The 15,711-nt window shown below is 41.3% G+C and overlaps 1 protein-coding gene across 3 annotated transcripts; it reads left to right on the top strand.

The window, feature by feature from the left end:
- Window positions 1–3,541: 3,541 nt before the first annotated feature.
- Window positions 3,542–9,578, top strand: rcn1 (reticulocalbin 1, EF-hand calcium binding domain). 3 transcript variants are annotated; one of them, XR_015034498.1, is made up of 7 exons: window positions 3,542–4,101; window positions 5,075–5,268; window positions 5,385–5,563; window positions 7,645–7,705; window positions 8,080–8,279; window positions 8,577–8,755; window positions 8,788–9,578. XR_015034498.1 is itself a non-coding variant. In XM_085763209.1 (7 exons), the coding sequence occupies exons 1-6, from the start codon at window positions 3,872–3,874 to the stop codon at window positions 8,682–8,684; spliced, it is 972 nt and encodes a 323-aa protein (XP_085619335.1). In that variant the 5' UTR covers window positions 3,542–3,871; the 3' UTR covers window positions 8,685–8,713; window positions 8,788–9,578. The 3 variants fall into 3 exon arrangements, 2 of the variants coding, with proteins under 2 accessions (XP_085619335.1, XP_085619325.1); XM_085763209.1 differs by having other exon boundaries at window positions 8,577–8,713; XM_085763199.1 differs by having other exon boundaries at window positions 8,577–9,578.
- Window positions 9,579–15,711: the final 6,133 nt, after the last annotated feature.

The following is a 15,711-nucleotide window of genomic DNA, read 5'->3' as shown; positions in this document are numbered from 1 at the left end:
ACGCCTGAGAAGCTACAACTGAAACATTTTCAGTTTTTTCTAATAATGACCAACATGGTAGTTACTAATTAATTTTGTTAATCTATTAATCTATTTAACAACTAATAATGACAGCTCTGCTTGAATTTTAAATATCTTCAGTCAATGGCAGTTGTAAAAGTACTTTTTAAAAAAAAATCACAATCCTCATTTTTAGCATGATATGATTCAGTTGTGTTTCAAAATAATTGTCAACATAATAATAAGGTGAACACATGAGCTGCGCCTAGTCTTAGCAGGAGATTCTGTTTTTATCTTTAATGTCACCTTAAACAAAGACAAATGGGTTCAAATAAAAGTTTAAATAAACAACTTGACATGTGCATATGTTAATGCAACAACTGAATAAAAATGCTGGAGTAATATACCTTCACATGTACATGCACTAAAAAAATGTAAATAAGAGAAATACAATCTAGGGCAGGAAGAGGCCACAGCATAAGTGTATATTCTGGACACTAATGCTCTGTGTCTCCCACCATAGGGTTTTCTTAATTACATTAACCAAATGCCTTCTGCAGTGTGTGTAATCTCATGGTTAACTGAACACCCCTGTAGCTGCAGCCCCCTCCCATTTCGATTCCTCAGTAAAATATTCATGTTGAAAGCCACTATTTCCATCTAGTTTCTCTCTCCAGCATGTTAATGCCTGCTATAGTTGTAGTAGTAGCCATGCTCCCATTGTTTAGGATTAACCCTAACTTCTCAGTAACCTTCAACACAAAGGCTACACCTAAAAACCGCCAATATATTGATTTAAACACAACGGCAGAAATCCTTTTCCTGCTCAGATCAGTAGCACATCCAAAGTTTGAATATCCATAACAAAAAATAGTCCAAGATTTACATCTAATATCAGTAACTTTTAATACAATCCACACTTTATGAAGTTAAATTGATTTATACTTTTTTTTTTTTTTGTAAATTTATCTAAGTGGAAAAACACATTTGTATTTGTTCATGTCTGCACAACACACTGATTCAAATTGACCAGGCAGGACTAATTTAAATATATTAACTATTCATTAATTGAATAAAGAGGCTAGTTAGCCCCAGGGTCCCTTTATAATCATAAACTGGGGTGTACTATTTATGCAAAACAGCAAAGTGCCATGTGCTGGCTTATTATGCTAATGATGAATGGCAAAATACATGTTTCTCCTACCCACGAAGGAGGATTAGGCATGGCAGTGTCAGCAAGTTGTTTCCAGGGTACGGAGTCTGCTCCTCCACATTACAGCATGTTGAGATACAGCTCAGTAATGTGATTCTTCTAGTCTTCTTCATGAAATTATGACTGCACCGGCACCCCCTCCCCATGCAAAAGCTGCTCCTGTCTTTCTCAAAATGAGATACTGCAAGCAAATGCTTCCCAAACCCCCTCACCCAAACTCCTTCACACTCTGACACCAACTTTTCTGACAATGTCCCAAACATGACTGAGGGACTGCAACATGTGAATAGGGCAGATCTCGACCGTCCATTAATCCACTTACTGTCATCATTGGGGCTGATATTGATGCAGTGTATTGGGTCCCTGGAGCTAAGTGGAAATTGTTCCTTCATGCTCTATGGCCCAAATAATTGGAAGAAGTCAACACATGGTAGCTATAGGATGTTTTCATTTATTTTTTCCAATCTAAATAATATAATTGATGACACTGTCTTAGAACTTACATGTCCTCCTCACCATAATCTAGGATCTAAATAAACAAAATTTAAGGACAGCCACCATTATCTCTCATTTATATGCATCAAGCAAATGCTGAACATTGCAGCTACCCTCTTTTAAAAGAATAAATAAATAAATAAATAAATAAATAAATAAATAAGAGTTGGTCCCATATGAGTCTAAACTGAGCAGAACCGAATGGAGCCTGGACCCAGACTGAGGATTTTTGGCAAAAATGATTTCCCCCTTCTGAGTCTATATGTTCTGTTATCTGCACGCTGGACTGTCTCATCTGTGGTATGGTAGATAGACATGGACGGTCCTATAAAAAAGCTCTAGGAAGCAGCTGTGCACTGGGGGAAGAGGGCAGTTCAGCAGACATTCACAAAAACTACCAATCCATTGCTCATGTCTCAAAGCAAAACTTTAGAATATGTTTGCAAACACATTCCTCTCACACCTGTGCTGTTCTTCAAGGTTGGTCACTACTAATAGTTACTATTAACCATATAGGTTAACTAGGCTATAGCAAGCACATATTACCCAATGTTATAACGTTGTATAAGCTCGTATAAGCTGTTCTCTGTCAAACCAGCAAATAAAACTACGAGTTCAAACTTAACTTAAACCCAGTCCATATCTACAGAATGTGATAGAAACAACAGCAGAGAGACGTAGATGGTGCTTTGGGACTTTCAGGTGAACTCCTGGAAGTTGTTGTTGTAGGTTCAGTCATGCAAGAGGCCTTGCAGCAGACAGTGGGTCAATAATATTATGCATATTATATGGAAATCATGCTCTCCTTGCCCCCTCCTCCATGCCAAAACAGTGACAGAGCAGATGCACTGAGGTGCACACAACAGCTAGCCTATCTATTCCTTTTTTTCTTTTTCTTTTTTTAAGACCATACGTTTCTAAATGGAAATCTTTAATAAAAAGAAATATGGGACAACATTAAAAAAAAAATCCCTCTGTACTGTTTGCAATGAGTTTGTGGAGCCGCCTTACTACTAAGCCACCAGCTATTATCCAGCATCAAAGATAATCATCCTCCCTCAAACAGTGGGATGAATGGGACAGCTTTTGTTCAGCAAACAAACATTAGACTATCTTTTCTCTGATGGTGCAGTGTGCTGTGTGCTCACTCTGCTTAGTGTGGTATGTTAGCATGAGCAACAGTTTTCCCTCCATGTTCTCCAAAGAGTTTCAACAGTAGGCCTATGAGAAACTCCTCAACAACATGCCTCAAACATGCAACAGACCACCACCACCTCCAGGTTTGTTTGTGGGGCCCTGTTTTCACCACCTTGTGTTTTAGATAACAAACTACAGTGAGGACAAGACTCTGCAGGGATTGCATATTTGTGGGTGACAGTGCATAATTAAAGCATTGGGGGCTTGAACCCAAGTTATCACAGCCTGTAGGCTACGTGCACATACCTGTGTAGGCCACCTCAACACATTCACACACACACAAACAGCCACAACCACGCTGTAATGGCGAGTGCGTGTTGGTACGAGTGGCAACGTGACCATGACACTGACGCAGCTTTGCAAGTTGTCGAGCGACCTGTACATTTTCGTGTACAAGTCGTGTTTTTACTTCTCACTGGCTCCACACCATACAGTCTATGCTCCACACAGACCCACGCTGACTCCCAGCTTTTAATTCGAGCGTCAGCTTGCAACGTGGCGCCTGAATGCCTCTCGAGTTACCGACATCTTGCGGACCAATGAGAGAGCTCCTTTCAGTGGTAGAGGCGGGGTCTGGACGGGAACGGACGCTGTGATTGGCTGTGCGTAAGGCGGCAGGAAATCCCGGTTTGGTTGCATCCCTTCCTTCAGGAAAAGGCTACAGGATTGACTAAAACCGCTTGAGTGGGGAGTGTAGGTGCTCTCAGTCTTGTGTGCAGACCCAGGTGCTGTTTTGCAGGTTTGGTGTTTGAATGCCGCTGCAGTGTTGTCGCACACCGCTGCTGTAGAGAGGAAGAAAGGTCAGTGTTAGCGTTATTGTGTTAGCGTGGTGCTAAAAGCTGCTACACTGCAGCTTGCTAATTGTGCATTGTAGAGTCACACAGGCCTGTTGGGAAGCAACAGCTGTGGCCCCTAGAGAAGACAGAGAGAGACAGAAACCCAGCTTCATCATCCCTTTACTGACTGATGGACCTCCTCAGCAGCTTCGTGTGCGCGGTGCTCCTGTGCACTGTTGTGGTGCACGGTAAACCAACGTTAAGGAAAGAGAGAGTTATCCACCAAGACGCAGAACTGAGCAGCAGGCCAGCGCACGAAGACAATAAAAGCTACCAGTACGACCATGAGGCCTTTCTGGGCAAAGAAGATGCCAAAACATTTGATCAGCTCACCCCAGAGGAGAGCAAGGACAGGCTTGGGTAAGGAAATAACATATTATTGTTATTGTAAAACATGGGCCGAGTTGCATATGTGGCAATACACTGACAGTGGTTGTGTTATTGTCACAGCTGCTGCATTTTTTTTTTTTTTTGTAAATCACGCACACTCACTTCTCTCCTGCTGCTGCGTGTAACTGTTCAGGCTAAGGACATTAAAATTTAACAACAGGAGCACAAGTGCCTGAGAAAGACGTGCATGCCAGCAGATCTACAGGGCTGCATGAAGCAGTCTTCGCACACACACACTCACTGCTACAGAGTTAATTGCTTTGCCGAAATCTTAATTATAGATAGTCATTAAAGAACCATTTGTTAGGTGATGGAGTTGGAGTAAAGTAGTGTGGCAGAAGACAGCCTTCACAGTGCTGTCGCAAACTTTACGCGCTACGTGGTTGTGTTTGTGTGCTTCAAAGTGTGTGTGAGTGTGTGTTTTCTTTCCTTCTTCTTCGTCATTCCTTGGATGACAAGCTGGCACCATGTAAAACACGTTGGCTGGATGGGCTTTTCCCTGAAAGACAACGTGTTCCTGTGGCGTTGGGAGTGGGAGGGACCCCTGTAACATCTCAACGTGGCAACCCAGGGCTAAGAATACACCACAGCTACACTGCATTTTTTTGGTACTAAAGTGGGTTTGCCTGCCCCTCCCACCAGTCTAATTAAAGCCACTTCCCTGGTAGTAAAAATGGAGCTGCCAAATATTTATTTAGTTGTTTAGCCTCCCACTTGCTGGTGCTGGTTTACCACAGTACATCAACATATACTATAGGACAACTCATCAGTAGGACAGGAGGTGAAATGGTACTAAGACTTGGCTGCTGGGCCTGTAACATCTCAAGGAACATGAGACATGTGAAGACATGAGAAGTGTCACATATTTCACACCAGAATCATATATTTATCAATAATTATATGTCTAACAAAGGTTTCCTCTCTTTTTCCCTTTTTTGTACAGAAAAATTGTGGAACGGATAGACAGCAACGCTGATGGCTACATCACCACAGCCGAGCTCAAGGCTTGGATCAAACGTGTACAGAAGCGTTACGTATATGAGAATGTGGCAAAGGTGTGGACAGATTACGACCTGAACAAGGACAACAAGATTTCATGGGATGAGTACAAGCAAGCCACATACGGATACTATCTTGGTAAGAAGTCACTTGTTTTATGCACTGTATCCCTTTTTTTTTGTAAAGTACGGTGTTAAAGTGAAACACAGCTGTTTACAGGCGTGACAGTAACCTGATTTCCCTCGCCCTCTTAGCCAACCCAGAGGAGTTTGAGGATGCCACAGACCAGTTCAGCTTCAAGAAGATGCTGCCGCGGGACGAGCGGCGATTCCAGTCTGCCGATCTGAACGGGGACCATGCAGCAGACAGAGAAGAGTTCACAGCCTTCCTCCACCCCGAGGAGTTTGAGCACATGAGGGATATTGTGGTTCTGGTAAGCTCTCTGTAACCACATGATGATTAAATGTGATTAGAAAGGGGCAGGGTAGCATGACTAGTGCTTGTCTAAGAGGTTTTTTTTTTATTCACAGGGTACACTTAACATAGTGTTACACATTTAGATTTGCACTGAGAAAAAATGAAACCCCCTCAAGTTTAAGTTTTCTGAGTTGTTTGGCCTCTAAGAAATATAATTTTATCACAGGAGCAGTTTCCCTAATGAAATTTTAACTCGGCCCGGAAATGATTGAGTTTCTTTATTTTTTTGGAACAGGTCCAGTGGGATGGACCAACTGTCCCATTTAAGACTCGGTCTTAAAATATGAATTTAGTTTCACGGAACTGTTGTGTGGCAAATGTTAGCAGCAGTGCGCTATGCTGCAGTCTTCATAAAAGTTGTACTACCCATTTGACAGAGTTAATTATTAATCGCTCATTTTTATGATGTCACCGAATGTTACCAACGAACAGTTCTCCGGGTGGCGTCTTCTCAGATTGTGGTGAATCTGGCTTAAGCCAATGAGAGGCCTGTCACAATAGGAATTGTTCAGACTTCTTCTAGTACTACAGATATTTCATATGACCATGTTATATGTGTTCTGATGCTGAATGCAGTCACACAAGAGTCTGAAGGAGGAAAGGCTTTATGGCTGCAGACAGGACATGATTGTAGGCCAGCGGGACAGATAACTAATGGAGTTCCTAGACCAGACTCAGGGAGGAACATTAATTCATCTCACTGTGTGGAAACTGTACACCTACACACTCTCCGGCTTCACATTTCTACCTGCTGATATCTGCCTCTGTTGCCACTATCTGCTTTGAGAGGTCAGAGACCTCCACTACACCATGTTGTAAACTATTAAAAAAATACCCCCCATCTCTCCGACCGGTACCCACATGCCATTTGGTTTAAGTGCTTTTGCCATTCACTGTCCAGCAGGTGTGTGGTGTGTGTACGCATCTGCACAAGAGCGATGTTGTTCCTTAAATCTATTCACTATATCCCCTCTCAGGTGTTTTGCAATGTATTTATTATTTGTCTGACACAACTTGACACAATGGGAGTGTGTCTATTGTTCAATCCAGGTAATTAAATTGTTTGCTCTGAAGCACATTACCTATGATTAGTATTTTAGAATTAATTTAAGAAATTAATTTAAGTAAGCCCACCACCCCAGTCCCACCCAAGTAGAATCCCGCTCTGTGGGAAAGATTGGACTTCTAATTTTCTCTCTGAGTGATAATTTTACAAGTAAATATTAACAGAATCCCTGCACAGTCTTTGTATTAAACTAATGAATTTTTAAGTTAAAAAACAATGGCAATCTTATTATTGCAATTTTAGTTTACCATCCAAATCTATTGTATAGTATTGGCACACTATGACATGAGTGTTACCGCCTGGACCTACAGATACTGTATATGTATCCCTGAATGCCCTACTGTGATTGTGATGTGGCTTTCACGTGCTTGTGAAATGTACACACTGCCAGGGTTTACAGAGTGCTCAGGTAGCCCATAGGTTTTATATTTTTAATGAACATCTCCTCTTGTTTACACGCAACCTTTCTCAGGTCAAGTGGGTATAGTAAATGGATGTATGTTCTTATTTATTATTAGCCAGCTATTAAGCTATAGATGCTACATGGTCATTAATCATTCAGCAGGGTTCAGAGAGGCCATCATACCTGTAGGAAAGGATGCATACAATCATTTCTACGTACATGATATGCCCAGATGAATTGTAATCACTGTACATGTAAGCGTGTGATTGTTCACTAATGCTTTACGTACACAACAAACCTTTAGTTTTAAGTAACCGTTGATTGACAGAAAACGGTCCACTGGGGGTTTTGTACTTTGCTTAAAACCGTTTTGAAGGTTTGACTGTTATGAGCAGGGAATCCTGTAATTGTCTTATCAGTCTGCCAGCCCAGCTGTAAACTGACCCTCATTCATTCACCTGTCCTGCCTTGGGCAACTTTTTCTCTTTTATTGGTCAAAGTGAAAGTTTCACTGTTGTTGACCCTTGTGTCTCCCTTTAATGACATCATTAACTCACTGTGATTGCAGGAAACCCTGGAGGACATTGACAAGAACGACGATGGACATGTGGATGAGGATGAATATATTGGTGAGTCCAAACAATTAATTAAAAGAAAATGAATCAAACAACGAAGACACAGAAATACCAAGACGTATATACAAGTACAGCAATATGATGTTTAGTGCAGTTAATCATACAGTGCTAACGTCACAATGAAGTAATGATAAATGAAAACATAAATATGGGAGCACCTTTTAAATGTCAACAATTAGCTGGTATTTGTACCTCTTCAGTAAAATTACTCTAAAATGACATCTGCAATACAGAGTGGTACTAAAACATCCATTAACAGATTATAATGTTCTGACATTTTCCTAATATATCATTCAGTGTTTAGAATCAATCCCATTGACCGCATTTACCTTTCATGTGCAAAAACCTGGCCTCTTTTGTTTCTCCAGCTGACATGTTTGCCCATGAGGATGGGGGTCCAGAGCCAGACTGGGTCAGGACCGAGAGGGAACAGTTCTCTGACTTCCGAGATTTGAACAAAGATGGTAAAATGGACCAGGACGAGATCCGCCACTGGATTATGCCCCAAGACTACGACCACGCCCAGGCTGAGGCCAGACATCTGGTGTACGAGTCCGACCAGGACAAGGTACAACATGATTTCATGTGCATCTGTACAAGTTTCATCAACACGCTCAAGTCCTGATTCCTTTCATTTTGTCTATATGAAGTAATGACAAGGACCACAAGACCATCATTATGATAAATCAACAAAAAGAAGTCATTCGGCCTCCTTGAAATTCATGCTCATGAGCAGACATCTTCCTTCCACAATTTCAACTTTTTGCTCTTTCTGGACCAATAGCAAGAAAATACTCTTGCTGTTAAACATTTCACATATTGTTGGTATAGGTATAACTGATCTTGCCTTGTCCTCTCTTCTCAGGATGAAATGCTGACCAAAGAAGAGATTCTGGACAACTGGAACATGTTTGTTGGAAGTCAGGCCACCAACTACGGAGAGGACCTCACCAGAAACCACGATGAGCTCTGAGCTCTCAGTGCATGTGTGTGTGTGTGTGTGTGTGTGTGTGTGTGTGTGTGTTTGTTTGTGTGTGAGTGTGTGTGTGTGTGTGTGTGTGTGAGTATAAGAGGAGGATTGTTGAACATCTTTGTCTACAAAGACAAAATGACAGACTCTTATTCCTCCATCTATCACCGCTACCACCTCTCCATCCTTTCCCTGTTGTAGTGGGACAGACAAGAGTGTGTTGGCCTTGGAACCAACACAGTAGACATCAAATGAGAAGAGGAAGGTCGGTCCTACCACTAACACTAAAAGTCCATCTCAGCACTTGAGTCGACGACTCTGTTTCTGACATTCAGGAGCAAAGTCAGACTCAGTGGACTTACTCTCCATCGATGGTGCCTTCCAGCCGCATCGCCGGCTTTGCTGCCTCAGAGATCTGTATAGATAGTCTTTGAAAAAAAAAAACCTGTTAAGGCTGAGTGCTGAGCTTTACACTAATAGTCAGATACACAAACGGTTTTTGATAGCAAAGTTAATGTGAAACAACAGCTCAGAACATTTCCGCTGATTTTATTTATTTATCAGATAACCTCTGAACTTTAGGAAAGGACTACCGTGTTCAAATAGAGATTTGTTTTGTTTTTATTGAAGACACGTAATGTTTCTTTGTTTACATTTTTTCCTGGCCAAATGATCCTAATTATTTTTTGATTAGTCAAATGCTATGAAACTAAACAGCATGGTTTTTGCACGTGTTTGGTTTTAGTTTAGCCTGTGAAAGATTTTTTTCCTGGTAGTTTTTAATGTATTTATTAAGGCCAACAGTATGCTCTGTGTTCAGTTTTTGTTGACTGTTGCTGATGTTACATTTGAGCTTTACATTTTTACAAGTGTCCACTTCAACTATGTTTAGTTTTTTTTTAAATACTGTATTGAATATATAAGGAAGAAGAAAAGTTTCCTTTCCTCTTTTGACTCCTTTCTACTTGTTACATCACTCCAAGGTCATCCAACACAATGTTTTGTATCAACCTGGTGTCACATATTTCATATTGTGTATTGATCTGTCTGTATGGCAGGTGCATAGAACAATGCAAAAGGTCTTGTAATTTCAGAAAATAATAATGTCAGTTTTCCTCATTGTTTCCTGTTGGTGCTTTGTTGTCCCAAACCTCAGTTGCTTTACTAGTCTGCATCACACCTGGGCACAAATGCATCTACATGTCTCCTTTTCCACACTACAAAATGATCGTGAATCGTCTCAAAATAAAAAATAAAAAAAGAGGTCTTGGGGTATTTTGTGTTAGGCTGCAAAGAATCAGCACTGAGTAAATACATTCAGGGCCATTTTATTCTTTTCATTATTGCTGTTCAAGAATGGAGACGTAACACTGCATATAAACATGGTGGTGTCTTTTCAAGGCAATATGGGTACAAGGTGATGAAATAAATCACAGCTTGTATGCTTTCTGTGCGAGTACAATATAAATTTACAGAAAATAAGAGACAGTTTATATTTGTTTGATTATTTACTATAATTCCTTTGGAGACGATAATGGCTCCTAAGCAACACTTTAACATGTTCCTGACCTGCACACTAGCTAGCAACTTTGTCTACACGTTAACAAGGTATCCAGGCTTCTTTCTTCCCTTCATTCTCTTCTGACGACCATATAACTTGATTCGAATATTATTTCTCTAAATGCATATATCTTTGCATTGCAACGTTTGTTCGTGTAAATTAACAACCGTTGAAGTAGGCCTAATGCTAATTAACAACAAACAGAACACCTGCAAAGCATGAGTGACACACTTTGTTAAAAGTCTGTTGTTCTGTACATCAGCACTAATGGAGTCACTCGTCCAATAATTTCTTGGCTGGAACTAGCTATTATATAAATTTAGATCATTTCAGAGTCCTACTTTCCTTACCTCCCAGCTGTTACAGAGCATGAACACTGGTCTGTTCACAGACAGTCTGCAGTAGGCTATTTTAGACTTCAGCCCTACAACCCAAACAAACGCCTTCTCAGTCCCCTAGACTAGATTAACCGAGTTCTGTTATGTTACTCAGTTATGAGAAACACCTAACAAAAGCTAATGCAGTCTTATCCAGTGGTTCTGTTGTATATCCTCCATTCATAAAGAGTTAAATGTTCAGTTTATGCTGAAACTGTATGACTGCTGAAACTGTATTCAAGATACAGTAACATTAGTTACTGTATATCTTGATGTTCCTATTAAATTAATGTTGCACTGTATTTTAACTTTTAACTTATATCTAGGTTGCTCCTTTGTCGTGTATATTCATTGTCTAGATATTGCAGGATATATTTTATCATGTATTTTCCTCTTTGTATCCTATTTATTTTCTTTAACTAAGTTATTTTCCTCTGGAGCGGCCTGGCCGAATAATTTCCTTCGGGATGAATAAAGTTATATGTATCTATCTATCTATCTATCTATCTATCTATCTATCTATCTATCTATCTATCTATCTATCTATCTATCTATCTATCTATCTATCTATCTATCTATCTATCTATCTATCTATCTATCTATCTATCTATCTATTGGCAACTGACTTTATAAGCTTAAAAGTTTTGCATGGACATACTGAAGGCTGAAGAACAAGATTCAATTCTGCTGGCAACTTTTTGACCCAATGAACATCAGGAACACGCAAATGCTGTTAACACTTCTCATGACTAATCACCGTCCAGACACACACACACACATACACACACTCATGCACAGCAGAGATGGAGTTAAGCTGACTGTTGCTGCTGGCTGTTGCAGTAAAACTCTCAGATGTAACTGAGAAAGCAGCCCTGCCACCCAGCCTGTCCCCTCTGCCTGCTCATGTGGAACATATGGATATATGTGTGCCAGTTAGCAAGACAAGTCAAGCGGGACCAGTGCGATAAAGCTCATTAGGAACAAGGGACAAGGCGATGTATGTGTGGGCTGTATTACACTGTTGTAATGTAGGACCTTCTTCGACTCTCAGGCCACCACTGCAGAAGCCTCAAACGTCTTGTTCGATATTTTTACACTTCTTTGACATTTTTTAAGTTTAAATGACTTTGTGGGAGCATGATATGATAAAAACAATGCTTATTTCTTAACGATTTGCAGAAATAGCTTACCAAACTCTGGCACTGCTCCACTTAAACAGTGTCATCCAAGAATGTAAATTTCTACGAAGATGAATTCCTTCTTTGTCCATCTGACAAAAAACTCCAGATCTGAGGAACATTCAAAGTGGAGGTGTCAGTGACATTTGTAGCTTTTTGTTATTTTTGGCCTTGATAATGTCCATTAATAATCTCATGCCTTGCCTTGCCTTGCCAAAGAGTGTGGGGTCAGTCTTGCATCATACATTTAAATAATTGGGAGGCCTAAAACACCAAGTGGCTCAATGTACTCCCTCCAAGTAGCATATGAGGTTTGTCATGTGTCAGGGTGCATCTGTACATCTGGGCCAACTGTGTGAGTGAAGGTGGATGAGTATTATTTGTGCATAGAGATGTAAAAGAACCAAATGCGTGTTTGCCTGTGGAAGATGGGGGCACATGGACGCTGCGCAACCTGCCTCGCGGTCATGTTTAACAGCCTGCCCCTCCTGTTTCTGATAGGATCCTAATCATTCACACTGGGGGAGTGTGTGTACAGTAATGCCTTCAGACGGCGCTCATATGAGTGTCTGCGTAGATCAACCCCTCTCCACTGACAATAATGAGCCCTCTGGGTGAGAACAGGATGGAGACAGTGGGAGAGGAGGGTCATAAAGTGAAGCATATTAATGCCTACGACTCCAAGCCCCCTCCCCCCCTTTAGCCTTGTCCACCAACGATCTCCTTTTAAAGAGCTTTTTTCATAGTACACTGCAATTTCCATATCTGCAATTAACAGCAGCAAACCAAAAATGACTTCTGTGATTAAACCGCCTGCATAACAAACTATACAGCACATACAACCCCCCCACACTCCCCCACCCCCCATTTCCCTTGCTCATCTCTGACTCTTATCATCATGATGCCCTATTTTTCATCTAAGTATATCTGCATCCCCTCATCTTTGTCTTTTATTTCTTGTGTTTGTTCCTTCCACCCTGGGGATTTGTAATGATCTTTGGGACATCTGACCCTTCCTCTGGCTTTCATAACGGGCTTTCTGCCCATTATATAATAACATGCATGATAGCAAAAAGAAGGGGGGAAAAGAAGTATAATCTCTGTTCATGATCAAGCTGTTTACACAAAATGCTTTAATATACCAATGTGATTTATAAGCCATGTTTTAACATTACATCTCAATGGATGGATTCTCCCTTTCTCTCCATATTTTAACTCAAATTATCATCATATTTTCCCTGCTGAAGTTGCAGTCATAACTTCCCACAGAAGAACAAAACATTTAAGATAGACTGAAAGACTGTTGCTATATTGATATTGTAATCATAATTAGTGGAAGTACTACTACCACATACAGAGTTTCTGTGTAGTTATATTAGAATCAGTCAACAGCACATGTGCTTTGTATCCAATGATTATGCAAAATAAAGAAGTTAAGGCCTTGGCACAGATGATGCACAAGGCTGTATGTACCAGTGAAGCCTTAAAGGTCATGTTCTCTGTAATTTTCCTTGGACCAACCTACTACAGTCAACCATCTGCAAATGGTGATGTCTTAATTGGCTGATTCATTTTTGTTCCTTGTGTAATTTATTGTGTTGTGTGCCTCCTAGCTCACATAAGACATAAGAAAAACATTAGTTTTGGTGGTGAACCATGTAAGACAAGAACAAATAACTTGTTCTTCTGTCCCAGGCTGTGCAAATAAAACCTCATACAAAAAATGCATTTGAAAACAGCACTCAAGTTTTTATGTCTAATGCTTATGCTAGACATTTAACAGTTAAATTACTAAATTAATCTGAAATCAATTTAAAGTGGACAGCTCATTCTGGTGTGTGGTCAACATCTGAGTGCCAACTTCTGAAACACTGGCTTAATGATACACAGACTGTTTCTCCTGTGTTCATGCAAGTTGTGGGATTGTGGATGCGTGTCATGTGAATGTAGGCTAATTCAGCGCCTTGCATGTTTCTACCTCTGGAAAATGAAGCTTGAAGGAATCCATCAATCTTTCATGTCTTCTCTGAGAGTGGTTTTTCCTCCTGTGTCCCACCACAGGACTCTACTCCACCTAGTGGTGTCGAGGCAGAACAAGAGAAAACCTTGTGTCTTTTAACAACTGCACTTGGTGCTCGTCTATCATCATGAGTTTTTATGTGCCCATCAACGCAGTGTAGATAGGGAATAGGCCATTAATGACTACACAATTAGAGAGAAGGCTTTAAAGAGCAATACATTTCAATTTAGGAACCATAAAGCTAGTGAGTTGGTAACTAATTATAACTGCCTTTGGAGTAATGGAGGAGATCTGTGGACTGAGGTCAGGTTGACTCAAAATCAGTTTCAAGCAGCTTTTACAGGCTCATTCTGACGCATATCTTATATGATATATGCTGAGAGAAACTTTTCAAGTTTTAATTAAAAAGACGGACAAAGTGGGTCCACAGTAGAGTTGTTTTGGAGCCGATGACAGCGAGGGTGGAGACAAAGCTATCCCAGGGAGACTGATATCTTTGGACAAAACGCCTCTCTCGCTCCATTTGTCAACATTCATCTCCTTCCTTTCTCTGGTCCTCTCCCCCCATGTCCCAGCATCTGGATACCTTTGGGATGGAGGGAAAGAGAGGGGAGATGAGGCCTTGTTTCATCCGTCCCATCCCGCTGCTCCCCAGGGAGCTTGGGTAGGTTTGTGATCTTGTATCTCACATGATAGAGACACATCTAATCCTGTTAGAAGTTAATATCTTCCAGCGGAATGGAGGAGACAGCAGGAGGGAGAAAAGAGGAGAAGATGAAAGACTGGACGGTCGAGGAGAGAGGGGAATATTTAAAAAGCTCTATCTGTTTCTATTTCCTGGCCCACATATAGGACTTGGTTTTGAGTATGCATACATGTGTGTATTTGTGTTTCTGTGCCTGTGTACCCTCATGGGATCTTCCCGGCTGCTGCCTGCATATCTGACAGACTCCTCTCAAGGTGTTTTCCCCTCGTTGTCTTTCTGTATCTGCTCCATCTCTGCTCCCTGAGTGAGAAAGTTTACCCCCTAGGCCCCATCTGAGCTCCAGGCCCCCAAGGCCTCTGCATTCCCAAAGCTCCTACACACCGGAGCCCCTCAGGCTCCCTGCTATACCACAGGGAAAACCCCCCAAGAACCCCTAGGCCCCTCAGACTGTGGAGCAGCAGCTCTGCACAAGAGAGCTAGCCTGAGGGAAGGGGGGGATGCTGTCTGGGAATACAACTAAAAACATGCTTCACTTAATATGAACACTCCCTGACAGCGCCTCCTGTTGGTGTAGCATTGTTTTTACACACAGGCCTCCTTGTAACCCCATTAAGTTTCCTCTCTGGGGCCTTGACCTTGTTAACAATCCCTTGGGGCTGACAGAGGCCTCTGTGTGCTACATGTGCACTGACCTTTCCAGCTCCTGGAGGTTAAATAATGTCTTTTTGGCCCAAAGAATCACAACAGAGGCTGTATGCTGATGTTGGATGCACCTGGGACTTTACATGATGACATATTAAAAAAAAAAAAAAAAAAAATCAGTCCTTTAAACCCAAGTAAATGAAAAGACTTGTGATTTAATATAACTCAATATAAAGGGTGAAGAAATTAGGTTGGGGCGTCCATGTGTAGAGTGAACCACAGTTGTTTTCTGCCTTTGAGTGAGGTTATATCGTGAATGCATTTGAAAAGAAACCTAAAGGGGGGGTTACATGTGGGTTTGGAGGCTGTGAAGTTAGCAGGCCTGCTGTCCTACAGATGTCTTGGGCTGTGCGTTACCAGGTGTATGTCACCTGAGATTACCCAAGCTGACACCCCTTAAAGGCAAACAGCCAGCAGTACAGCTGAGGGGGCATCTGGTGGCGAGTGTGCAATGCGAGTCTGCATATGTGTGTGCGTGTATGTGTG

This window comes from Trachurus japonicus, chromosome 3 (genome assembly GCF_045865225.1).
Source record: "Trachurus japonicus isolate A0001 chromosome 3, Traja_1.0".
Classification (NCBI taxonomy): Eukaryota; Metazoa; Chordata; class Actinopteri; order Carangiformes; family Carangidae; genus Trachurus; species Trachurus japonicus.
This window is presented reverse-complemented; position numbering and strand designations above follow the sequence as displayed.

Bases quoted from the DNA above. Each gene is read 5' to 3' on its own strand.
- rcn1 (XM_085763209.1), top strand. From the start codon at position 3,872: ATGGACCTCCTCAGCAGCTTCGTGTGCGCGGTGCTCCTGTGCACTGTT. The intron at 4,102-5,074 runs GTAAGGAAATAA...TTTTTTGTACAG, and splicing joins GAGAGCAAGGACAGGCTTGG to AAAAATTGTGGAACGGATAG. The intron at 5,269-5,384 runs GTAAGAAGTCAC...TCGCCCTCTTAG, and splicing joins CACATACGGATACTATCTTG to CCAACCCAGAGGAGTTTGAG.